General features: G+C 37.5%; 1 protein-coding gene across 3 annotated transcripts in view; it reads right to left on the bottom strand.

The window, feature by feature from the left end:
* BABAM2 (BRISC and BRCA1 A complex member 2) overlaps positions 1 to 27,825 on the bottom strand; it is a 170,342-nt gene that overhangs the window by 37,457 nt on the left and 105,060 nt on the right. For all 3 annotated transcript variants that reach the window (XM_055816664.1, XM_055816666.1, XM_055816665.1), the window contains 3 exons: positions 4,457 to 4,556; positions 2,443 to 2,513; positions 1,044 to 1,126 (listed from right to left, as the gene is read on the bottom strand). In XM_055816664.1, the coding sequence (XP_055672639.1) occupies positions 1,044 to 1,126; positions 2,443 to 2,513; positions 4,457 to 4,556 (254 nt within the window). The remainder of the gene's footprint in view (positions 1 to 1,043; positions 1,127 to 2,442; positions 2,514 to 4,456; positions 4,557 to 27,825) is intronic.

Raw genomic sequence — 27,825 nt, 5'->3', positions numbered from 1 at the left:
AGGCTTCAGTTTTCTAGACCTCTTACAATCATTACTGTCTGGAAATCATAGGTGATACAAAGAAAGGGATCAGTAAAACCATTTTTTATGATCTCCAACACTACACAGGGTGAAGGACTTCTCTGAACAATAGCAATCCCTACTTCTTGCTTTAAAAACTCTGGGACAAATTTCTATGATGTCATTAAGACATCATTAGTTTTCCACATGAAAAGCTACCCACATTTAAAAATTCTGTCATCTGAAATATCCCAGTGCTAGCGTTAACAAATGCCAATGATGCAGCTGCCCAGATTGCACTGTAATTATGTCAAACAACGATAATAAGTGTAACAACCAAAAATAAAGGGTAAAATGACTGCATTTCCCCAGACCAAAATTTCTTTGATACCTGTGAATTTCACCTTACCATAGGGAAAAATAATAATTGCTACTTAAGATAACATGTTTAAGGCAGTAACAAAGCCACAGTTACTAATTTTTACATGAAGTAATTCCTATACATTTATTTAAGAATGACAGCAAATCTAGCTACATATTGTAACAAACTGGTAGACAGTTTTGCCTACACAGTTTCACTCCAGGAATAACTTTTGGCTCCTAATGACAGTATAGTGTTATTTCTCATTTAATATATTTACCCTAAAGTGTCTTTACTATCAACGCATTAATTGCTAACAATAACAGAAGATTTTAGGTGTTCCCAGGTTATGTACAATATTGGTCCTCATTATTGACACTTTTGAAAGGACAAGCTACAACTGTGAACTTAAACTTGAGTCACATTACCAGAAAACTTTCCCACAACACTTTCAGCATTCTGTAAAGCAGGCAGTATGCTATTGGTGTGGATCCTCTCCCCCTCTCCAAATACAATCAGGATTTTGTGTTTTCAAAGTGTCATGGTTACATCAAAAATACATTAAGCACCGGATAAAAATAGCTAAAACTTTTAAATGGTTTCCTGTAATTGTATTTTTTCCCTTTTGAACTTGTATCTTCAAGAGGATAGACATTTATGCCTGAGGCAAAGAGTTACTCACTGTGAACGAGGAAGCAAAAATCTTTCCACATCAGCAACAGAGTAAGCTTTGTGAAGCCTTCTGCATCATACTCCACCACACCACTACCAACAACAACAAAAGAACAGAAAAAATGAATACAATTTTTACTTACCATTCATTTAAACATTGAATGATAAATATGTAAATTCTGCATTACAGGGATTGGGTTTTTTTGTTTGTTCAGAAGCTTCCAGTATGTTTTATTTATTAACAGTTACAATTTTCCAGCTAAATGAAAATTAGATTAGACTTTTATTCTTAATAATCTTATTTATGCTGTGGTATTGGAGCCTCTTACCCAAAGAAAGGCCATATTCAGTTTATATAAACAGGCTTTAGAATGAAAGGAAACCTGCTAATGCATCTGCAGTACTATATTGACAAAAACTGTACAAACAAATTCTCTGTATGCTACTCCAATTAAGATAATTTATTAACTCTGTAGTAAGTGATAGGGTAAAATTGAAAACGTGCAGGCTAAGAAGAATTTAGATTTGAACATTCAAAAAAGTATATATATAAAAGCAAAACATGAGGGCATACAATAGATTATACATAGAAGACTTCTTCAATAGACAAATTAAAAGTTTAATCCATCAGGAGCTGATATTCCCTAAAAGTCTCAAGCCGTATCAGGACTCACGAAGCACTCTGTACGTGAAATAAAATCATAGGTACACCTGGGCCATTTCTATACTACAATTTTCTCAGAAAAAAAAGAAGTATCTTGGTTTCATAAGGACTGAGCTTGATCGACTATCTACTCACATGTCCAGTTCAAGTCATTATTATCTATCTACAGTTATATAGATAAAATTTGGGTGCATGCTAGAAGCCACCTGTCTTCCTACCTTCGCTTGACAGACCTGAGATTTAAGGGCTCTCAAATATCCATGTCATTTGGCATCACCACTAGGAAGCAGAACCGCCCTCCCCACAATGAAAAGCACTGCTAGCCAGGCAGTCGCTGTCACGTTGGCTCCTGGACTCTCATTCAAGTCAGGGTTTAGGTGGGAAACCAAAGTGCCTACCCTTCACAGTGCCAAGTACCTCTGATTAGTTGATTTGTGAAGTTGATGTGTCATCATGCCAGCCACAGGTCTTTGAACTGCAGGAATTCAACACAACCACAACCCTACAGCCCCTTCTCCCGGGAGACAACACACTGCTCGTGTATATATTTCACATATATGAGGTGAAATAACACTGAACTTCATTCCAGTACTGCTACAGGGAGACAATCTATACACATCATTCTGTGAAAAACGACCAGATTTCATCTTATCCAGTGGACAGTATTCACACAAGCAAAGACCATGTGCTGAAAACAAGGCTTCTCCTCATGCTACAGAAAATAATGCATCAAAAGAAAACTTACGTTCCGAAGTGACTCAGGAAAGCTGCAATGTATTCTCTTCTCTTATGGTATCCCTGAATAACATACTGCACCTTAAAAAAGAAAGAAAGAAAAAAATTCAGACCTATGAAAGATTTAAAAAGGCAATGCTCCCAATTTGTCATGTATTCCTTGTCAAGATTTGTGTTTGACACGGCAGTAGATCTGAATCCTACATTCAGCTTGCATGATTTCCCTAAAGAATCCTAAAAGGCCTTTAAAACAAACACTGGATCTTGCACACAGAAGATCTTGTAAAGAAATCTCTCCACTCACTTCTGAGTGAAACTTGGTCTTTCACAATATACCCAAGTGCTGTTTAACTGCACAAGACAAAGAGCGAAGCAGAGAAATGCGGCCTTGCCTTGAAGCCTGCGCAGGAAGCTGCGACAGGCAAATCATAATTACCTGAACTGACAGTTGGTTAAGTGTCAAAATAACATTCTGGTTAGAAAAGAAAAGAAAAAAAAAAATTTCACAACTGATCTTGGGTGTTTTCTGAAGACTGCACCTCCAACAGAATCTTCCTAACATGAAGCTCTCTCAAGGGTTTGATGCTGACTCAGGGAGCCACCTACTCAGCTGTGAGCATCAGTTTTTGAGGCATTCTGGATTTTGAAAGCCTTCCATCCTGGCACAGACAAAATCCAACAATGCTAAACTTGGAAGTCTTGAGGCAAAATTCTCCTTCCACCACGTATGTTTTCTTATTGGTTTGAATGGGATTACTTAGCAGAATAGTGTGAACAAGGTTTGACCCATGACAGAAACAACGCATGTGCTGTCAGGCTGCAAAAACATCTCATTTACAACTGGTTACTTCAAGTACAGTATGGTTCCATATGTGATTCCCTATGTAAACCCCTTTGCCTTCCAGACTGAAAACTAACACTGAAAAACTCTTTTCCTGCACTGAACACAAAAAGAACACGAAGAGTATTTTTCTTGGCTGTGGTAACACTAGAAAACCTTGGCTGGCAAATGCTTTTCTAAATTTTTTGAAAACATGATACAATCATTGCTGAGAGCTATCTTGTTACCCCCTTAATGTGAAATTCTACTTATAAATTGACATCTATTTAATTTATTAAAAACTATGATTATTTGGAAGGCATTGTGTAGGATCTGAGATTTTATTTTGGGAAAAGGAAAACATGGTAAGTTTGCTTAAGTGTCTTTGTTTAAGAAAGGATAAAAACAGTCCTGTGTACTTACAGATTTTAAAAACAGAGAGTATTTTTAACAGAGAACCACAACAAAAACAATTCTAAAGATAGATTCCAATATAATTATGGAAACACAAATTGAAGAAGTTTTTCTAAAAGATAAAATTATTTTCCTCATTTGGACAATTGAAGGTAAAAATAATAAACAAAAACAAATAGGAGGTCTGTAACAGGCAAATTCCTAGATGCTGGCCCCTAAGCTTTCTTTTGAAAACTACACTTAAACAATGGAGAAGCTTTCAAAATACTATACTCACTCTTTTTTGTTTAAAGAGTAAGCTAACCAGAACACAACCTTTTCAGCAACCTTAAGTAGCTATTACTGTATAAACGTCCAAGTAGACTGCTGATTCAGTTCATTTGGATGAAATGTCTGAGAAGAAAATCACTGGAAGTACTCAAAACCTATAGTGATGACTACGGTGTGAGAACTTCCAAGCGGAAAAATAATATGCAAGCTACACATTTGTATTTACTAGCGAAGTAGTATGCTACAATGTACTGGTGTACGACACAGTAACATTTTATCTTAAATTGTAACATGTCACAACAAGAAAAATCCCCTCCAGGGCCTGATTCCAAACACTCCAGTTTACCTGGAAGAGTAATTGTATGCAACAGCCTGCTTAGGTGTTCAACTCTTATGAAGAAAGAGTTCCTTGTGTAGGTCACCTTAAGCATGCACTGCTTGGGCTACCTGGCAGAAGAAAAACCACAATACAGTACAGCACATAAGGGAAAAAAAAATCGAGTTCTCCTTATTAACTTACCTTGTTTGTTAGCAGCTGGCATACTTGGGGTACATAGTCAATAAGACAACCTCCACCAGGAAAGGCTGGGATGTGAAGGGCAGACGATCCTCCAAGCGCACTAGAAACAGAAGTTAATTTAACAGTACATTACACATACAGTCCCTGGGATTTGAAAGTTGATTTCTACACTGTCCTCTTTCCCTGTGCTTGAAGTCAGAGGGCCATGACAAGGAAGCATGTATTTTATGTTGTGGTGATATAAAAAGTATTGAGTTGTACCATCTATAAAAACAAGTTATACCATGACCGACTGTAATCAAACCATTTTAATCAAGAGTACCACTAATGCAAAGCATTCTCTCAGGAAATAGTTTTTTTGGTTGTAACAGCTCTGTTTCTTCGCCCTCATCAATAAGATGTGGAGCACTGCAGTTAAGATACCTTGTTATTGAGGGAGGAGTAGACTTCGAGTCTTTAGTTATTCGAAAAGCCACCTTCAGTTGAACCAGCTAAAAGTAATCAAAATAATTTGGACTGAGGAGTAATAGATGGCCAGATGCAAATGTCAGTCATGCCATCTACTCCAGTTCTGGACCTCCCACACAACACAGATGTTAACCTACTGGATCAAGGGGGCAGTGGGCCAGAAAGATTATTAGGTATACCATGTAAGGGGGGATGCTGAAAGAAATGGGCTTGTTCAGTCTTAAGAGAACGCTGTGGAAGGGGCAGCTGAAGAGGGGAGCTGAAGGCGCATTGATGCCTTCAATTATCTACTTGAACAATACAGAGAAGATGGAGACAGGCTACACTCTGAAGTGCACAGCGACAGGACGAAAGGCAATGCAGATGTGTTGCAACAAAGTAAGTTCTGGTTACATATTAGAAACAATGTTTTCACCATTAGAGTAATCAAATACTGGAAGACAGGCCCAGAGAGGCTGGGGAACCTCCATCCTCGGAGGTGCTCAAAGCTCAGCTGAACAACTGCCATGAGCACACTGACCTAAGCTGGCCCTGCTCTGACGAGGGGCTTGGCCAGATAACCTCCAGAGGCTCTCTCCAGTCTGCATTGTTTCATGATTATGTTCCCTGATTCTATGATTTTGTTCATCTCCAGAAGGAAATAATGCAAATGAAGATTTAATATCATGCACAGACTGGAAATCTGAATGGCAAGAATCCACAGAAATAAGATAACTTGAGAGATGTATTTAGGCACCTTAACCAATTGCCTTTCTCATAGGGTGGAAGACTGAAGCACGCCTGCTATTGCTGACGATAACAACTTCTTTGGTGTGGAAAGACTTAGCACTTTGTACTTAAATCAGGTTGTGTAAGGCAACAACCAGTTGCAGTCCATGCTACTTTCTTTTAGCAGTACTGACCTAAATCTTTCTTAGAGTCTTTTACCACTCAAAAGGGATATGAATTTGCATTAGACACTGCAGCTTACATCATTCACTAAGCATCTAGAAGCTTGTTGCGTACAATTAAGAAGCTTCAAAAGCGAAGTTGCTTTGTGGCCTTCTGTTTACATGCTGTTTCCATGAAAGATTAAACTGGCTGGAAAGCAAGTTCTTCTCTGCAAAATAAGGCTCTTCTCCAACGGGACCTGCCCTTGTATTTTCCCTTAGTACTTGATAAGATATCACTTTGGTAGGTACAAAGGTCTACAGTCATACATCCCTTTGAAGGAACAGAGCCTACATAAATCAAAAAACCCCAAACTCATAATGAGGTATATGGAAATCTGCTACTCAGGCAAAACAGTCTGGGTTCAGCAGACTGTTCACCACATGGAACAGTTCTGCAGGTCTGGATTTTGCATATGCAACGATGGAAAAAAAAAGTGCCTTGACTACACCACAGCTACATAAAAAAAAAAACAAACAAACTTTTCCAGCAGAAGTAAGACTTGAACAGGATTTTCTTTTTTTAATTTTCATTTCATTCAAACAGAATTCCGTTTCCTTGCTGCTACACCCTTACTGAAAAAATTACATAGGAATATAATTTTGCTACTTGTGGATGTTAAAAACATTGAAAACATTGACTATTAGGTTATTATTATTAGGTTGGAATATTTCTGAAACAGTAGTTTACTCTTAAGAAATTGGAAGTATACTGGGTCCATCAGTCATTAATGTTGGAGAATGAAAGACTTGTCCCCCCTAGAATGTTACAAGCGAGTTGTGAACCTTGCTTTAAAGACATGGGCTTTCAGTTTATTCAACTCCTTAAATGCTTATGTAAATATATCCATAAAAGCCTCCAATCTCATACACAGAGCAAATGGTACTGTCCATTCTGCACCCTGCCTTGCCTCATTTGCAACCAAATCCAGGCTTCCCCTCAGCATGGAAACACCACTGGAGACGCTCAGATGACTCCAACAGGAATTACAGGCTCCTCTCTTGGGTACCATAGCAGACACGAAATCAGGAGTAATCTCTCAACAGATTTCACATGCAAAAAAGACTCCACTCCTAGTACCACCAGCTTTCAATACATCTTCCAGACTGAATTATTATGATTTGTGAATAAAGGCTTTCCATTTTACCTGAATCCTTTTGAATTAGTTCTGAAAGTAGTCAATCTATTAAAACTTGTTGACATAAATGGGAATTCAACCCTTCTCAAATGAAAAACAGACAGCTACAAGGTGTGGTTTCTGAGAAAGAGGTCCCTCCACAGAAAGAAGGCTGGAATGTCTAGTGTAATTATCCTCTGAAAACAGAATAAAGCTGTATAGTATGTAATTTATGTTCTGTAGAAATAATTATGGGTAGGGAAAATTAAGAGTGGACAGGCATCTTTGTTGCCTCTATGGGGTCAGAGAATCTGCTTATTAAGCACTTTTATAAAACTGCATTTGCACAGGACCTTGCCTCTGACCATCTCAAAACCTTCTATAAACATTCAGCAATTAAGGTTAATCTGCCTTATGAAACTGGTATTTATCTATTATTTTTAAACACGTAAGAAAGTTATTGCTCAGAGTTTGATCTGACTATGCTGTACTATGTCTCAGTCATGCCAAAGGAACATACCTGTAGCACCTCACAATCACGGGACAGGGCAAGAGGCTATAATAATTCCTTTGACCCTATAATAAACCTGCAGCTGAAGAAGAAGGAAGTGACTTACTGAAGGTCAAATAAGAAGGATCTTTAAAAGATGCAATGAAATACGTAAAATGGAGAAAATTAGGAGAGGGAATTTCAGCATGCAGCTCAGTATCTGATGCTGCTTTCTGAGGTCCCTCAAAGCCCAATAAAAAAACCCCAAAAACCCAACCAAAACCAAGTGTAAGACAAAAAACGCTGCAAGAAGCCTTATATAGTCAAGGACATTCTATTTGCCAAGAGATTTCACCAGCACAAGCTAAATATTCCTGCACATCAGACCTGCTTTCCAGATAGCTGCGCCTCTTGGAGCACAGAACTTACATACCTCTGCTTGTTATTAAGCTTTCCTTCTTGGTGTCACTGTTATCCACCCCTCACAAATAAAACACATTTTAATACCCAGGAATAAAACCAACTATTGCACCACACTATCAGGTTTGGTGATTTATGTTTTATATAGGCACCAAAAAAACCAAACAAAAAATTGTGAAGAGATATGAGGAGGAAGTTGTTTTGACTTTAAACAAACTAATTAATATCGCTCCTCTACAGCTGCCAGAGTAAGTCTGGTTTCAGTACAACCAATTGAATTGTCTTTAATTTACACACAATTTTTTCCTAGTAACCTGCTACTTTCTAAAGGCTAAGATGTTAACAGATTTTGATAGTGGCTTCCTACAATTATCATAATTCATGAAGCAAGTCTTAGTGGATGCTATTTCATTAGGACTAGTACCAGATCATGATAAATACCTATGATCCACGGTGCTATGAACACACTGGAACACAGATTATTCTAAATCTGCTTCAGCTCTGCAAACCAACTTCATACACCTCATTTTAAGATGGACCAGTGACTCCTTTGAAGCAAGTTCCCGCCTTTCTGGGTTTCCAGAGTATCAGATGGTTCTGATCCACTGTCTGTGAATTAAACTGGGTTTTGTGAAGAACTCACTACTAAATTCAACATGAGCAGCAGTCAGCCTGCATTAATAGCAGTTTTGTTCTGCAACATGCTGAAATACATGTGCAAAGAGCTTAGCTGGAGTATGTTTACATTTCTGCTGTTGACTGGTGCATTCCAAGTGACTTGCTCTGTCTGTCCCTCAATGGATCTATTTATTCAGGCCAGCATTGAAAATGCAAAATTCTTTCCCATTTCTTGATAGCTTATAATTACATTAAAATGTCTTTCTTAAGAAATGATCCTTAAAAAAAGGCATATCATTAATTTGCAGGTCTACAGAAGTGACTGTTTTTGTTCTTGAGTATTTATGTGTAAAGAACCAGTTATTTCCCCTTGCTTAAAAAGATCACTTTACTGTAGAAGAAGGATGCTTCCAAGTCCCAAGCTTAGAAGACAGGGTGGTTTGGCAAGGCAGAGTCAGAGTGACGAAGGAAGATGCTTCTACTCCCACTCCCACCCTACCCCCTTCCTTACAACTCTCCCCATGCTCTCTTGGGCTTGCCTAGTTCCCCTGAACTCCTTTCATTCACACACCTCTTCCTTGCAATCCATTTCATTTCCCCCTTTCTCCGAGCAGAAAAATGCAGGTTTCTCTGAGTGCTGGTAAACTTTTGAGCTGAGTCTGAAAAATGAGGATTATTTCAAACTACCACCTACATTTTGCAGAGTTCTGCAAGAATAAAAATAACACAGTTTATAAAGTTATGTGCTAACACAGATTATGGTACTACAGTTAAGCACCCATACAGACGTAGTAACTGTCTATATGTTTTGTGCTCTCACGGTCTCTCTCACTCTCTCTCCTACCCCCACCTCCCTTTTACCTGTTATACCATTTCCCATCTCCCAAGATTGCATAAACTTCTCTCTGAACGAAGTATCACAAAGAAAAGATGATCTGTGGAAAAGTTTCATGCTCTTAAAAGGAGGTACCTTGCATAATGGCAGTTATTTTTGCTTCAAGGGAGGAAAGAGTAAAAAATGTGTACTTGGGAAAGAGGTTCAGCACTGTAAGAAGAATCATACTTATTGCTGAATACAGGGTGAATGTAGCATTAAAGAGCTCTATACAAAAAGAAAATGGTACATAATACCGATTGCACTCCACAATATTTCTAATCCAATGTACTCTGTCTGCAAAACCCACATAAAACAGGGAAATGGCAATTTCAATGATTGTGAACGATACGGTTGAAGATTTGTCTAGCTTTGAAAATGTAAATAAACAAAAAACTTGCCTCTGCATGGACAGACATTTTACACTGGTTTAAAATAACTAAGAGCTTTTCTCTCAGCGTGGCCAATGTTAAAACATGTTCAAATCTATGTACTAGTGACAGAAAGTAGACTTTAGACTTTACAGACTATAGCTCTTGCTTTTACTAGGATACACCCTTCTTAACTCTTAAGTTTTCACCTGCCTTATTTTGAAACTGAAGCATGTTGTAGACCTACACAAGTATTTAAAGGGTTTATTACTCATGATGGCTATAAGCAAGAGTAGCCTAAAGCATGTGGAAAGAAATTCCCTTCTTTTTACTCTTTTTTTCCTGTTTTGAGACTCATGTTATGGGCTTTGATCTCCTTCCCCATTCTCTTTCTCCTTTGTTGCTGAAGTAAATAGTTGACTTTTTTTTTTTTTCTTTTGCAGTTTCATCGCTTTAGTACATTACACCATTTGGCACAGGAGACACAAGGAACCACATCAAATAAAAGCACGTGACCACAAAAGCTGCCTTACTAACCGTGATCCCAGATTTGCTGTCAGTTCACCATTTTTCAGACTTGCTCGACCATAACCAAATCCTCCCTGTCACATGAACAGCATGGCGCTTGGCAGAAGCCCTGGGACAGTGCTTCGATCAGCAATACAGTATAATAATTCATTCTTGTTACTGAAAAATTGGTCAGTCTAGGTTTGTGACAGTGTTTTCTCCCCTTTCCAGTAATACTCCATTTAAAGCAAATATAATTAACATATTGCTTGTCCACTCCTATCTACTACATGATGAAGCGTGTCCAAAACAAAGTTTCCATTCAATTTATAAAAAAACAATTTTAACTTATTTCTACTTCAACACTGGTAAAATGGAAATGTATGTTTTCAGCTAGCAGATACAATCTGAGATATCTACACTGCTGAGCATACAGAAAAAACCCAAACATTCACAAATAGACCTAGAAGGAAAACTATGCCAAATTTACTTACTTGGAGAAAGAATCCCGGTCAAACTCAGACTAAACATCAGGCCATTAGAACTGAAAGGATAATACCATCTTTTTTTCCTTGACCTACTAGAGGTTCAGGGTAAACACCTCTGAGCTGTTCCTGCCTAGTGACTGGAAAAAAATATGAAATAATCACTGTAAAAAGAAAATACTAAAACCAGAATGTATTTTAGTTTCACAGACTGTGCAGAAAACTGCGTCAGACTTGTCGAGCTCTATGTGCAGCTTTTCTGCTGACTTCATATGTTCTAGCAAGTTATTGCAACCAGTCTGTTTCTCTGCTTGCCCACCTATAATGTCCAGATGCTTATACTGAAATACATTGAAGTTTAATAACATTCATAGAATAGTATACAAGCTGCGGGATGAAGTCATCCCTAAGCGCTAATGAATACGGTTTTGCTTGGGTTATTCAAACTTCTGTATTCTGCTGCAGGTAAAATTGTAAAAAAAAAAAAAAAAAAAATATTGTATAGTGTATTTCCCACTTCAAACAAAGTGGCTATACCAAGGAAAGATTTAATTGTACAGATTCTGGGTTCTAGCAGACTTTAACCTAGCAGGCTTACACACAAACCATAGCTTGGGTGATCCAATATTGAAAGATTTAAAGGGGATATGAGCTCTGTCCCCAGGATTCTACTCCTCCTTAAGGAAAAATAGCCCAAGAAGCATGAGATGAATAGATAGCTAACCCTATAATTAAATTAGAATATGCTTTCTTTCTTCCCTTCCCTGGCCAGTCACAGAGCTGGAAGGAGAACGAACTTCTGCAGTATAAGGCTTTTCTTACTACTACTTGATAGTACAGAAGTCTGAAACCCCTCGTATGTCCTCTGTTGGACAAAACAGGGCTGAAGGGGCTTTTCCTTGCTTAACGGGTCTTCACATACAGAAAGGTTCTGCATAAAGGGGACTAAGAGGTTTCAACTGACATGTTAAAAGAGTAAAACACTGGGCTGCCAGCAGTGGAAAAGGGAGCTCTCCACCATCCTCAGACCTAATGTTCTCCACACAAGGATAACATTCAGCTGATCGGACACTTCGTGTTACACGGTGGCAGCACACAGTATACGAGCACTCTGCCCGCAACCGTCACCACACTGCTTTCTTCTCTGGGTAAGAGGGCCCACTTTGATAAATTGATTCATAGCTTACAACAGCCAGCCTAGGCAGGCAGGCAACTCAGCAGAGTTGATTGCCCTCCGGGACCTCCATCATACCTCAAGGTAAAAACTTCACAAAAAGTCCAAGCAAGTGCAAGAGAAATTATCAGCAAGGCTTCAATGTGTGCAACAGTTTAAAATACAGGTTAACTTAAGCTGTGTCAACAATATCACTCTATAAAACACTCCACAGAACAGAAATTCTGGTCACTTACTCATTCTGAAAATATAGAACCAAAGTGAGAAGTATAAAAGCAATCTATTTCGAAGTGATTCAAAGTATTAAAAACCCTTTATGCTTAAAATATACAATTATTTTTCATAATACAGTATGAACAGGTTCAAAAGGAGAGTATGAAAAGTTCCAGACTATAAAAAGAACATGATTCTCTCTTATAAGGCTCAAAAATTCTGACAAATGTTGCTTTTGTGTTGCAAGTTACCACATATATGACCCCCTCAGTTCTGCCACAAAAAAACTCCAATAACAAGGTGTATCGCAACTGTAATATGTTCAGTCATTTGGGGTGAATAATAATGAAAATCCTTAACAAATGGCCTAAGAACTGAATGTAGAGACACTTTTTACAATCTAAAAAAAGTAGTTTAGTAGACACCCCCCCCCAATGTATTAGTTAGTAATATTAACGCTCCATCAGCATAGTATTATTTAAGGAAAACAGTTATGAGACCTGAACAAGTTGCTAGATGCCTCACTGTTAAAATTGGCGGGCATGGTTCTTGTCCCAAAGAACTTCTGCAGTCCAGTATTTCACACTACACAGCACAGTGAAGAACTGAAAAGCAGGGACTGAACAACAGGGGAGGGAGAACAAGGAGACTTAAGACTTAAACACTTACAACAGAGAAACAGGTATTTCCAAAGCATTTTGCTTATTTCTTAAAGGAAACTTGGCAGAAAATTAAGAGAAATCTATGTGAGAAGTGAAGAAAAGTTGAAGAAGAGGTTCATAGAGAATTAACTGCAATGAGTAAACACCAGTCAAAAAAACTCCAAATGACCAGAAAAAGTTGTAGGAAAGAAACCCAGACAAATGGAGCTGCAGAAAACATCACTGATCGAAAAAGCTACAGATGGTAAGCAACATAGGCAGATAAGAAAGAGAATATAACGCAGTCCAGTTTTGGTTTTACTTCCAAAGAAGTTTAAAAAGTAGTAAGTGAAGATTAAAGAAATCATTTAAGATGCCAGGAGAAAGATTATGTAGCCTAACATACTGTGATTGTCTTCTGTATGGATTTCAGGAAGAAAAGCAAGTGTGAAAGAGGCTGGAGACTTGTCGCAACTAAGGCAGAACAAGATTTTGGCTGAAGAAAGTGAACTGTAACCTAACTGCAATGCTTTTTCATCGTGCACTGATTTGAGATGCCAATGCAAAACTGGGAACTTGTTTAAAATGATGCACTATCCCCATTTCTCCATTACGTGGACTGCGAGGAGAAAAAGTTCGAGTCTGTTACCTGAAAATTCACTTTTCAACTTCCTGTTCTTCAGAAATGTACTTTTAAAGTAATTATCTGTTTTGCAGGTATATTTATAACCACCTTAACTGTGAATATATCAAAGGTGTTCCAAGTAGCATATTCTTCTAAGTAAAATAATACTGGGCATTGGCTTTTCTGCTTCAAGGGAAATATGTATTTACTTAAAGACCTGTCCCAAAGGAACAATGGCTTACACATTGCATGAAGATAGGAGCTGGGAATTCTATATTTTTGCATGAACAAGAAAAAGATGACTACAGCGCTGGTATGCTGTGAGCAGTATTCTCTGAAACAGCAGAACTCAATAAATTAATGAAAGAATTGAGGATTTATTTATTGTGAGGATCACTGGAAATTCCTCTGCACTGAAGCCTGGGTGGTATGTTACACGGTGCTTGACATCTCTTGAGATACTGATCTGCTCTTTTAAAATCCACTCTGCTTTAGTGATGGAGATCTCCCAAACAATCCCACTGAACAGAGTATTCATCACAAATCCATGTGAATCTTCTCTTATTACCAATCCATAAAGTGGGTAACATACATGAATAACAGTTCTAAGATGGTATCAGTTATATTTACAAACACATACCCTATATACCTTAAACTTCTTATCAATCTTCTGTTCAATAACATCCAGCTTACTGTATTTTGACTGTTCACATGGCAGGTAATTTTCTAGTACTTGTACCAAGCCCAGCTAACCAGCAGTGTCTTTACAATGAAGCAGAAAAATGAGTCTTCAAAACATTGTACAACCCTACTGCCTTCCTTGCCTACTGTTTTCACCTTTTTCTGAAGCACAGTAATTTCCTATAACTTGCAGCCTTTTACTTTGTATGATTGCACTTGGTTACACTGTTCCTTATTTATGTTCCCTAACCTACTAGTCAAATTACAGTAATTATCTCTTACTGTTAATCTTTTCCTGATATTGCTTAATGCCTAACACTTCTAGTGACACAGTAATTTTGTAAGCATGCTATATTTTGCCTCTGTGCTGCAATAGTTCTGTGTTGTAGACTTCTCCCACATAACCAATTTTTTTCCATTCTCCTTAGGCCAGGCAGTAATCCTGATTTGTGGAACTCTTCTATCGGAGAAACATTTTCTGTAAGAAACATCCTGTCCCCTGCATCATCAGCATCACATTTGATTAGCTTATATGAAGAACAAGAAATGCAAAGTACCAAAAGGGTAAGAAATCTTGCAGAAAAAATTCACAAATTAAACGAGAGCAACATGCTGGAAAACTTCTGGATATGAAGTTGAGCATTTGGGTCATTGCTAAGAATGCCCAAGGGAGGCAGAAAGTTAGGGGAGAAAAATGTTCTTCCTTCATACATCTGGCTTCTGACACTGATTTCCATGCGTATGCAGCATGATTAAGGGGCATTCTTGCTCAGATCTTGAAATTGGCCTTATCTTATGTTCACAAACGATGTGGAATGCTACAAGTCTGGTCTGGTGCTCCCGCTAAAATGCTCCAAGAGGCCTAGTGAGCTCAAGTTTTATGTAAGCCAAGTACGTTCAACATGTGGACGCAAGGCAAGAGAACATAAGTTTTTCATGTAAACACAGCCACTGTGGTTTGACAAGCTAATAAGAACCATGTTAAACCCTTACTCATTTAACAAGATGATACGAATCTGCGCGGATGGTTTTTATAGCCTTTTTCAGAATCTTTACCACAGGCATTTGGGTAAGTGTGTTTTGCTCCTATGAACATAAATAATTAAACATTCATCCTAACGTATTCTTTTCAAAACAGAGGGAAGCAGAGCTATGCGTTGCACCGCACAAAGGCAGCCTTTGGTAGGTGGGAAGACTGTGAATAATTCTCAGAAAGAAAACACTGGCACTTTGAAACCCTGGTTTACATCAGAGGCAACAAAGGTTCCTTCTGTAACAAGGCAGACACAGGTCTACTTTTAAAATGAAATCAGAAAGGCAGAAAATAAACCCACAGGTCTTCATTGCGTTAAAATCAAAGCAGGGACCCCATACACACACCAGAAACTGGAAATTTCATGATTTGCAACTCAGAGCAGCGCTTAGTTGGTCAAAATGTGAGTACAGGTATTCCCAGGATTCTATTTTCAACGACACCTGGATTTTGTTCAAAGTAATTTCATTACAGCATGTGTGCTGCAAGATAAAGACTGGAGTGAAAATCCTTTTCACAAAGGTTCCCCTTTTCCCAGAACAGATGATGAATGAGTATAGTGCACATATGGACAGTCACACGAGTCAAATGTACACCTTGCATCCTGTAGACCTCCTTTAATGCAGGGCCTCTTGCCCTTAGAAACTGCAAATACTTACACGGCCAACGAAAGACAAAATTTCCAACTTTATGGTAGAATACCTTATCACCTTTTAAGGGTTTGATTAATATTACTTAATGTTTAAGGGCTTGAGTGCATTTGCAAGTTGAGTGCTTAGATAATGGAGTGGCCTAAATGGTGCCTGTATGTCGATGTATTTACAAATAAATATCAGATGTTTTGATAAACTAGCCTTTTTAGTTGAAGAATGACATTTTCAGAAAGCTTGTCAGCTTTTAAATTACTTATGTTCTGCCTTTTAATAAGACTAAAGTTATGAAGATATTAGGTTCTATATCTAGAATAGCTCCCTAAATTTAAGCCTTTTCCTTTTGGAAATTATATTAAGGCTCTTGACTCCTATGGTTATATGTTAAAGAAAAGCTACACTGTCTCAAGCACTAATCAGAGAAATTTTCAACAAGAGTAATGAGAGTCAGGAAGCAATGGATTAAAATACAAAACAGCACGAACCTTGCTTTCCTGCTCCCTCACTCTTATTTTAAAATATTTAAAATATTTAAAATATTTTAAAGCAATTTCTCTGGGTTTTTTTCCCAACCAGTTCTTCCCTCTTTCCCTTCAACAATTTTTGTATTTAGTACTAAATGCATCAGCTATGCCAGTGTAAAACCAATACTGCTATGAATACATTCTAAAAGCATAACTGAAAGAGGTAAAATAAGTAATTGAATGATGCACATTCTATGAACTAGAATTAAAATTCACAAGAGAATTACTTCAAAGAAACCTTTATGTCAATGGTGGCTTATTTCCAAGTCAAAGATCTACCACTGGTCAATAGAGACTTATTTACCAAGATAAACTGTATAACATATCCCATTATATTCACTTTTTGTTTGCTCCAACTTTCTAACATCTAACTGTTAATATAATATTATTATTAGTTATATTGAGACTTCTAGATTATTGGCTGATAAATCACTCAATCTGATGAAGACTATGATGTCTTGCCAGCACTTGTGTTCTTTTATAAATTTCTTTCATAAAGGAATACTGTTTTCTCTTTTTTCTTTAACTTCTGTATTGTATGCAATGATCTCCTAAAAATATCAGCTTTTAATTGACTTGACATTTAAATGAACTCTTAACAGAGCTCTTCCTTCAATCAAAGCACTTCAAAAATTTGGCAATTTTTCACCTATTATAAAATATATGGGACAAATTTTTTATTTATTAAATCATAAGTGGAGTGACTGCTAACATTGTTCTATATGTGTCCATGATTACGAAGCTATTGTAATTATCTTGTAGGCTAAATAACAGAATGTTAACTTAACCTATCAACGAGTTACAGAAAAAGAATTTATTCTCAAGGTGAAAATACTGTAATTTTTGGCTGAGAATGTTTACAATCTAATTGCATTTTATTGTTTCTACCAGCAATAAATATTAGCATGGTGTTAGAAACTCCTGCGTTACCTATGCATATGTTTGGATATCCCGTATTTTGATTTGTTTGAAGTTCTTTAAAGCTTGATTTCTTTAAAGTCTTTAAGAAAGAGGCTATACTACCAAAGAGTTTAATTTCCTCACCACCTCCATCCTTTGTCACTGAATGACATGACTGCCAACCTCCAGCTTGCATGAGGAATTTTGAAAAAGTTATGTTAATGCTATTTAATAAATCACCATAACTACAAACTAGTTACAGTAACATATTTAAATTGTACAAATTAAAATTGGCTGTTTACTCTTCAAGATCTCTTCTTCACATGTGCATGCTTAAAAGTTCATGATCTTCTACTTTAATGTCAAGTCCTTAAACTGCACTGGAAGCCACAAATTCTGTGCTTTAACCTTTATTCTGTCAATAGTTTCTGGGCTAAAATAAGATGAAACAGCCACGGCCATTCTTTCCCAGTCTTTGCAGACTAGAAAACACACAGAAGCCTTATACTTACAGAGGTCATGCTAGGAAAAAATGAATACTATTATACAGTAATAAAAGCAGAGCAGAACTCACGACTACTTCAGCTGAGTATGATCTTCTCAAGAAGTTCCTCAGCATCTTTCAAGCTGAAGTTTACTATTAAGTCATTTCAGTTTATCCGAAATTCTTCCTTCCATCCGCTAGTAACATCATAGTGTCAACAAAACCCCTTGGATACTAGCTGCTAAGGCAGGTTAGCCATCTTCTTGCTTGACAAAATTTACAGATGATGTTGCACACTTTCTACACTATCTATCTGTAATTGCAGAAGTGCATGATTTCAGACCTAGACAAATTTGCAGGCTTTTTTTTTATTGTGAAGATTTGTCACTCACAAAAGTTATTTTTGAATTTACTAAAGAATGTCAAAAACGAAACCTTCAGTTTTATTTAAATCTATAAATAGTATTTTAGAATTCTAGTTCACCTGCTAACCCCGTGGCAGGAATAGCTGTGATTTGGGGCTTCTACATGCTTAGGTTATTATTTTGTTGTGAAGACTGAAGTTCTCAGAAATCATATGCTCTTTGCTTTTTCTTCTGTTTCCTGTCTTCAACATACAGGCCATCATTGGATGTTTTTAAGTGAATTATAATGAATGTGTTAGCTTATGAAGATTTTAGGTCTGCTACACAGTTGGGAGTAAAAAAGGAAATAACAAACTGACCCTAGAATAAAAAAATACAGCTCTGAATTTAAATCTAAACTTTCCTGTATACAGCCCCTGTTCATTGGGGTTCCTTCTTCCAAATGTCTGGAGTCCTTGCCTTTAATTACTACTACTACTATAGTTTTTCTTTGGCTACTAGTCAATTTTAATTTTCTTTAAAAATTGCAGGGGTTACACTGACACTGGAGAAATCTTACTCATCTCCCTCTCAGTTTTTTCATCTTTCACTGAGAGCTCAGGGTGACAATGCAATTCTAGGATACTATACACACCCAGTTTCACTTCAGATTAAGAATCAGCCATAGGGTTTAAAAAAAAGCAGCTGTTTTGCAATGCAAATGAGGGAATGATATATTCAATCCTCTTTTACTTAGGTAAATTCTTATCCACCTTGGTTTAAAAGAAAACTGTGCTTAGAACCACAGGATTTGGATCTACTGTACCTAATACAATGTTTCCATGCTGAAAAAGAAAGCAACAGCAAAACTGGGTCTTTAGACACAAATTTATCTAATTCTGTCTTCAGAAGGACACCAAATCCAAGAATTGCTCTTATTTTGTTTTTTTTCCTTAAATACACTGGTTCAGACTTGGCATTTGTATATACTGGATACGATGCACTATATACAGATTTCAGTTGTTTTAACTTTGAACATGTAAACCCTTATCTGAATGTCTATTTGAATTTGGTGGTAAAATGAGACACTGCCTTTACCCGTACAACCACCTGCATCTGTATGGACCTCATACACACGTTCGTATACAAAATGTGTAATCGTAAGTCAAATAACACTGTTTCTTTTTCCAAAAACCCCAAAAGAATCATGATTTCAAAGTTTTTGTTCCCACATTAATAGCAATTTGGTCCTCTTCTGCACATGTGCTGTAGCAGCACTATATTGCCAATGTTAATGCTGTACCAATATATAGACATGACCTACTAAGAGCTGCTGAATTACTTCTTCACATTGCATGAGTTTTAAAGTGTGTAAACATCAGCTATAATATTCCACAGATGTAATCTCTGCATTTCATTTATTCCTGAATACCTGCCACTCAATGTTTACCTACCTGTATTTGCTTATATCAGGACTATTCACAGCAGAAATAACAAGGAAGTTCACAGGTAGCACAGTAACAAAGTCTGGTTTCCAATGGACTTCTACACTGCACTGGATTGACTTTTTAACTGAGTTGTGTTAAAGCCACAGCACAGCATGAATTCACTCCTTATTAAACATCAGAGAAACCACACAGGAAAGATGTCCTAAATGCCTTTGCCAAAGGAAAAGCTTCAAACAGTGTTCACGCCTTGTAAGACATCACAGAATATATTCAGGATACAAATCTTGACTGAAGAGAGGTGGGTTTTTCCCCCTGATGTTTAATAAGGCATGAATTCTGACTGAAGCACTTCCTTGGATTAGAATATTCATAATTTATTTCTCCCATATTGACTCGCTGTTCACAGAATACAGTCAGGCAGGGGTTCCAGCCTTTCCAGGTGGCAGTAACAGAATCTACCTCGTCTGAGTAGTTATATTCATGAAACTATAGGAACTTTGTATTTTCAAGACTTCTATCCTCCTGTCATTTTTTTTTTTAAATTGGACAGCAGGCTCAAAAAAAAGACTGTAGGGCAGAAATGACAGATACTTATATGTACAGACAACATGATCACACTAATTTTATAGGAAAGAAAATTAATTTTCTTAGGAAGCCAGATCAAAAAATAACCACGGTTTCCCACTTACACAAAGTATCTAAGGAGTAATTACGATTCCATTGAAGTCCTTGGCAGAGCTTACCAGCAGGAATTGAGCCAAGACCTCACCCTCAGTCTATGCAGAAAACTACAGCAATTCCAAAACCAGAAAACACCCCCCAAAACCAATCCCATTGATTAACCTAAAAGCTTCAATAAAAAAGGTGAAAACCAACTGATTAAATTCACATTGCACATGCAGTTCAGAGAGAGACATGAACAGTTTTTCTTCAGATGCTTCCCAAATAAGAACAAGCATAGGAAACTTCATCCCATTAGGTAAATAATTTGTCAAAACCACTGTTGCAAGAGCTTCTACAAATGCCGCCTTAACCACAACCCCAGGACTGCTAATACAGTACTACTAATCTAACTTCTTTACTATTAGGGCACACAGGTGCATACTCAAAAGAATAAGTTCATATAAAGTTCTATAAACCTGAGGTGCCAGCGGAGGGTATAACTGCACACTGTCACAGAAAAAAAATACTGATGCCTTTGAGGGAAGGAAATCTGAATTGCTAGGACAAATATGCTAGTCCTGAGGAGGCTTCAGAACAGTACTCATTTGAAGCAGTTATCTCATATGGAAAACCTCAGTCCACAAATGAAAAACTTGTAAATAAAAGAAACAACAGAAAAATATTTATAATGGAAAACATGAGGCAGTTTCCAACTACAGCAAATTTCAAAGGTTCTTAGCATTCTCGGCTTCCAGCTTTACTGGAAAGCAGGAGTTGCTTAATACCACTGAAAATATCTGACAAACTCCTTCTAGTCTAAGTTTAGAGATGTGACCTTTCGTTTCCCCAAAGCTCCAGAGCAGGAATCTATTAGTCTTTATAGTTCAGTGTTGGACATTTTACATATTTAAGAATCTCTTCTTGGGCAGTACCCACACTGTAAAATTTGAGTCAACCAGCCAGGGTGGGGTTCTTTGTTTGTTTATTTGTTTTCAGGGTTTGGTTTTTTTTTTGAGCTGGGAGCTTGTATTAAAGAGGAAAAACTCCTAGGATTTCTGGTACTTTCACAGTATATTTACTAATCTTGCTCAGTGTGTGGGAAAAGAAGGTGAATGAATCAACAGAAGGAAAATAAATGGTCAAAATACTAGAAGGTGATTAAAAATTGCCTATATTCACTGGGTACAGCAGAAAATAGTAAGTTGTACCACCGTTCCTTAAGTAAGAAAAGGTTTTTGTACCTTGCCCATCTCCTCCAGTATGAATTTTAAAAAATAATATAAAATGCATGTGTTGGAGAAGGTCCTGTTTTTCCAGAAACCAGTTCTCCTCATGTATTATCCAGCCCCAATGCTATCTAAAAAACATCATACAAGACATACAAACAAGAGCCACTGGTACATGTTCTTGCTGTTCTTGTTTCTTCCACCACTTTTCAGAAAACTCGGAGCAGATTTTTCTGTTCTTATACACGAAAGAGAAAAGGAAAAAACCCAGGAATTTGCTCTCAGAAGTTCTGTCTAGCAAGATTTTCTAATAAAACTAATAAAAGCTACTCACCATTTGAATTGCTACTGATTTACGGTAAAACAATTGTCTGTTACGCAAGGACAGTTAGCTCTTACAGGTCAAACCCCCTCCAGCACAAAGCAGAAATGCTGCTGTTCACACATATTTGAAATGTTACCGCAACTCTCTGGACTTTTAAACTGTTTCCATTCTGTAAGTGTACCAGATACTCCTGAATGTAGTTCTACTACTTACATTTTTTTAAACCTTCCTTTAGATCCTCACAAGAATGCTCAAAGACTGCTCATCCCTTGTTGGAGTCAATACAGGTCATCTCAAGCACTGTGCTCTCCACTGCAATGATGATGGGCACCACAAGGGAAAACTCAGTGGAAATTTAACATTAACAAACAGTATCCTAAGAGCCACCTGTACCCAGTTTTCAAGCACAGCAAAGATAAAGGTCTTTTACCCAGAGAAAACCAAGTGAACGGAGGGGTCATGGAAATGACAAATACATGATGAAAGTTAGGTTTTGCTCCTGTGAGGGCTTCCCTAATTTTTAGACAAATTGGTAATGTTCTTACTTCAGAACCTCCCTCTCAGCACATGTGTGCATATATGCTGTGTAAAAGCTATACCGACTCCTTACCAGTTAGGAGTAGTCCTGTCTCACACACCTATGGCAGCTCTTTGAAAGAGTCACTGAAAAGTAGGAGTAAATAATTACTTCTAACAGCAAAGTCAGCAAGGGGGTTCAGTGGCGACTTGACTTGTTCAAAATGTTCAAAATGATCTGGCAAACAGGTGAGCTGCCAGGTGGCAGTCCGGTGATGCTATGTTATTGAGGGTAGTCAAGACAAGTTCCAACCATTAAGAATAATAAACAGGCTTTGAAGCAGAAGAACTGGAAGATAGCAGGAAATAGAAGATTTAACACAGATGAGTATGAAGTGATGCATGTTTAAAAAACAATCCTAACCAAAAATATAAAATTATGGACACTAAGCTGAACGTTCAGCTGATCTCAGGGTTATGACTGACAGATCAGTTAAAACATCAGCTCAGCACCAAATAAAAGGCAAAAACAACAACAACCAAAAAAGTATGGGATTATGAGGGAAGAAGTAGAAAGTTGTCTGCAGGATGACTCAGTCTGGAAAGCAGAAAATGAGGGCAAGGGTATGACCGAGAACCATAACATGAGTGATGTGGAAAATGTGAATAAGCATTGACTAGCTGCTGTCTCTTCCAATACTAGTGGGCAGCATTACACCAAGGTAACAGGAGCTAGATTCAAAGCCAAAAGGAGGTAGATCGTGCAAGATGTAGTGGAGCTTGGAATTCTGTGTTCCAGTATGTTCAAAGGGTAAACTGGGCAAGTCAGTAGAAGAGAAATCTATTCAGGATTACTGAACACACATGAATCAAAGTCCCTGAGCCACCAACAGCTTAGGGCTGGAGAACTATTTGAGCAAAATATTGTAAGTGCTAACCCTGTTTCTATAAACTTCACTATCATTTGCACATGTATGTAATTTTCTAGTTGGGCAACATATTTAGATGCTACTGCAAGGTAAGTTTACAGTGATAAATTTTAATCACAAATACATCTCTCTATTAACATCAAAAAAATTAAAAGGATTGTCACAGTATAATATGATTAAAATTGATACCAATTGTTTAAATGATGGGGTTTGTTTAAAAATGCAGTGAAAGTAGTTTTAAGTGTAACCTGAACTAATGAGGGCAAAAAAAACCCCAGAACTTTAGAAGCATTGTATTTTTTTCCCCCCCGAGAAGGTTTTAAAGTCAGCAAAATGAAAGGTGGTATACCTTCAAAGAGCTTTAGATTTGATAAAAAGAAATAAAGATTCTCCTTTGAATACCTCAACTCTGCAACAATGACCTGACTTGTCTGACATGAACTCAGGCTGGGTGGAACATCTGGAAAAGCACTCCATCTGAAGGTGTAGGACCCTGCCCTCTACTGCAAGTACAACTGATATGCCAGGGATCATGACGACATTTTTAAAAATGCACAGCTCTGCAAAACGTACTGCGCTAGCTTCCCCACCCCAGCTTAACATACAATCCCTCTAACAATATCAACAGTTGCCTAATATTACATTTCACATACCACCATGATTTGGATGGCATGTACTTGTTTGAAAGATAATTTGAAACACTAACAGTTACTGTGATGAGGTTTAAGAAGAGAGTGAAGGAAGTAAACTGAGAGTCAAGGTTACAAAACGGCTCTATTCATTCCTTCGTGGGGATGAAACAGTATGAACAAAACAACCAAACCCCAAACATTATTTACTTTGGGAAACAGAGTATGTCAAACTTCTCAAGAGTAGGAAGAGTCAATTAAGGACACAACTGGCCTAAAGACACAATCAGCAAATTCCCATGCACAATGATACTGCTGGATACAGGTATGGCTGGCTGCAAGACAGATACCCAGAGAGGAGGGCAAGCAAACCACATTCCCCAAACGTGGCAGTGATTTAGAGATGCGCTTATGAACTAGTGATGATCCACTTACAGGCAATGCTGGAGGTGTGCTTAAAGGTCTTATAGAGATCAAGACATTGCTGCTAAGGCCTCCTACATGAAGAAATGACAACAAAATTGTAATTACCCAATGCTACTGCCTGGTGCTGTTTCTGTGCTCTTTGCTTTCAAGGCACTGCAGAACATAGTAGAGATGTGGGTGATGAGAGGTCCAGCTAGCTTTGCTTAACCTTTTTGGGAGGTGGGGGGAGAGGGAGGAAAGACAACTACAAACATTTTACTTGATGTAACATTCTTCTTTGTTTGCTCTTTGGAGAGTTATAATGCAAACTTAAGTTGATACTTGAGGTATTTTTATTAATGGGAACTTGGAAGTAAAAAAATATTATCAAGTACAACTAGATAGACCAATTTATTTGATGTTCTGCAAATTAGCACACCTCAATATTGAAATCCACAATCCATGGAACAGTTTGCCATAGGGCAGCAACAATAACAGCATCTCCATATTAGCCCTGCAAATTTGGGATAAAAGCCCACAGGAATCCCCTCTGAGCGTGGAAGGTAAATTCAGTCGCTATGGGCAAAGTCAGTCCTTGGCTATTTCACTGGGAGTTCAGAAAAGGTTTGTCAGAATTATAGCATGGAAGAGACTATCAGACCAAAGAACTATCTAGGAGGAGTGAAAAGACAACCAACTCGGTTCCCAATTGCTGTTCAGATTCTTTGCTATATTAAAATCAGATTTAAAAAAAAAAATAAAAAATCAATCATTAATAGATTTCCCAGCCTTCCCTTTCTTATTAGCTTGCCGCCATCCCTGAACACTGTAACAGGTTGGAGAACTGATGACACAGCAAAAACCCCAGCAGTAAGTTATCAGAAATTTCCTACTGTGGACGAATACAGGTTGTATATTTAAGTACAAATAACTTCAGAAAAAAAAAAAGAATATCAGAGGATAAAAAAAGCACTTGAAGTTTACAACAAAGCAAACATTTGAAGGTTGATATTATTCTAGAATTGTGTAAGTCAGAGGCATAAGGGTTCACTATCCAAGACACACTTACCATGAAATCCTGTGCTGAAAAGCAAAAGCGGTCAAGAAGAATGGAACTCTCTCACTCTTTTATGAGAGCCAAGTTTCCTGAAAAATTGTGTTGCCTCTTTGCAGCACCTGAGCTACACAACCAAAGACACGCTTCTCAAACACAAAGGAAATATAAATAATTTGCATCTCTCTTCTGACTGACCTGACAAGAGTAGCTTTTTGTTAGACATTACTGATTGCAACAGCATTACTGAAGAGTCTGCAGGTCATGGTTATATACATCACAAACTTTTCAAGTACTGCATACCAATATCTAGATTATTCCTTGTAATTAACTCATCACTTCCTATTCTCCAAGTCCTCCAAACCAATGTCATGCAACTGTTACAACTTGATTTCGCATACTCGTAAGTTTCTAATATAATTGGTATCCTAAATATTTTCAGAGTATGAAAGACAAAATTGGTTGGGGGGAATGTCTTATTTTCATCCTTCAACCTGACAATACATGAAAAACAGTATCTGAAACACACAGATTTATTGCTTAGTAAGTGACTTCAAAGTCCATGTGTTGTGGAAAAAAAGATGACATCGAGCTCTTGACATGTCAAACTTATGCTCCTATGGGTTGTGTAACACCTGCTCCAAATTCCTTTCTCTTTGGGACTTAGTTTGGAAAATGACCTAGCTAAAGCCATAGTCAGTACTTGGAAAAGCTATGCTTCAAGGAAGCATGTATTTATTCAGTGTCTAATTACTGTCAACCTGAAGAACATTTATACAAGCTTGGTCAGGATTAAAAATAACTAATTGTAGCTCCTCTAGCCAAATGCTGGGAAAGGTTGGAATTTATGTCCAATACATGGTCTGATTTCTAACTCTGCAAGAAGAAATAAAAATGCATTACATATAAAAGCAAGGAAGTCTGGAGAATGGCTGACTACAAAGTATTATTTATCAAGTCCAAAACTTAGGGTAGATGTTTCAAGATCCCAAAGACGGAAAAAAAAAAATTAAATTGTCATACTTCACCTTGAAAATTCTACCATCTGTCTACCAGGGAATGACCAGGGAATCTTCAGGACCCAGAGTTTTCATCTTTCCTTTAATGTCAATACACATTAAAGGGGAGATGAAACACAGACAATTCCAATGGAAAGAGAAGAGGGAGAATAAAAGAGCAAAAGCTCGTGGTTAGGAAAAAAAGAACTATACTTAAAACATTTATTGCTTTTAGTTAAAAGAGCAAGGAAGGGACTTCTGGCAAGGCCTGGCAAGACAAGAGGAGTAAGCTACTTGAACAAAGTGACAGAGAAGACAGAGATTCAGAAATGTCCCCAGAGTAGCAACTTTGAGAATCTGTGGGGTGAAAGGGTGGAAAAGGGAAGAGGGGAAGGAGGGAAGGGAAAGGTTGCTGGAGACACTGGAGGATTTAGGGAAGCACTTGAGTATTAAAAATATACTCATGAGATATAGTTTATGGTTTGGTGTCTGTTTTTTTTTTTATATTTGCAAATTTATTTACAGTTTCATAAGAAAAAAACCCACAACCAAACCAATCCCCAAACTCTTTGTGTTACTTTGTGTATTTTTTCCCCCTCTTTCATATGAGTACTAAGAGCTACCCAAATGACATATATTTCTCCTCCAACAGTTAATTCAAATATGCATTACACTTTCACAAATCTTTTGGATACTTTCAACATAAAACAGAGTTTAAAATAGTCCCAGTTGTGAGGTTTGAAAAATCAGTTTGAGGAACTGGTATCCTAATCAGTGAAAGTCTCTTCAGCAGGTACCATATCAAGACTGCCCAGACACTGGAGTATTTCCAAAGGACCAAATTAATTTCCAAAAGATGTTTGTCTTCTTCCTTCCTAAGGATCTAGGTTGGTCTCACATTGCATGTACAATATTACAAGCTGAGCTTACAAAGGCCTACTGCAGCAGTCTGAAGAGAACTGAAGTCAAATTTATGCCATGTCTTAGGTGTAAGACATGACAGTAAGCCCTTGAACATCATCATGTGAATTTCACAATTGCTTTCCCAAAAGCTTGCTGTGATTTCCTGCAACACAACTGCACCCTTCCGAGTGTTAGCGATTATTGTCATTCCACCATAATTGCAAAGGCACAATAAAGCAAATTTAAGTTAGAGATAGATTTTTCCTGTGCATTCAATTCAAATGTACAACTCCAAATATAGATCCTACTACCCGAAATATACTACTTGAGCTTTTTGCAAGGTTATGATAAAAGGGAAAATTTCAGCTTATTCACCCTAGCAACACACAACAACAAGTATGACCTTCCCTGTGCAGCATCGATTTTATGATTAAATAAATTTATCAAAACTCCCTTTTTCTTTATTAGACTGTCTGACTAATAAGCAAACCAACTACTTCACAGCTCCATTCCAGGTGTGAATGAACACACTGACTGGAAAACTTATGCTTCCTCAAACTAATTACTTCTTATTTCCAAGCAAAGGAGTTTGGGAGACTGCAAATGCCAAACAAGCAAAAATGACACAGTGTTTAAAAAGAAACCCCCCACAGCCAACATATACTGGGAAGCCGTCTCTGAATCATCACTGCCCATCAGGTTTCCAGGTACCCTTTCTGACCTC

Source organism: Falco peregrinus, chromosome 11 (genome assembly GCF_023634155.1).
Source record: "Falco peregrinus isolate bFalPer1 chromosome 11, bFalPer1.pri, whole genome shotgun sequence".
In the NCBI taxonomy this organism is placed as follows: Eukaryota; Metazoa; Chordata; class Aves; order Falconiformes; family Falconidae; genus Falco; species Falco peregrinus.
This window is presented reverse-complemented; position numbering and strand designations above follow the sequence as displayed.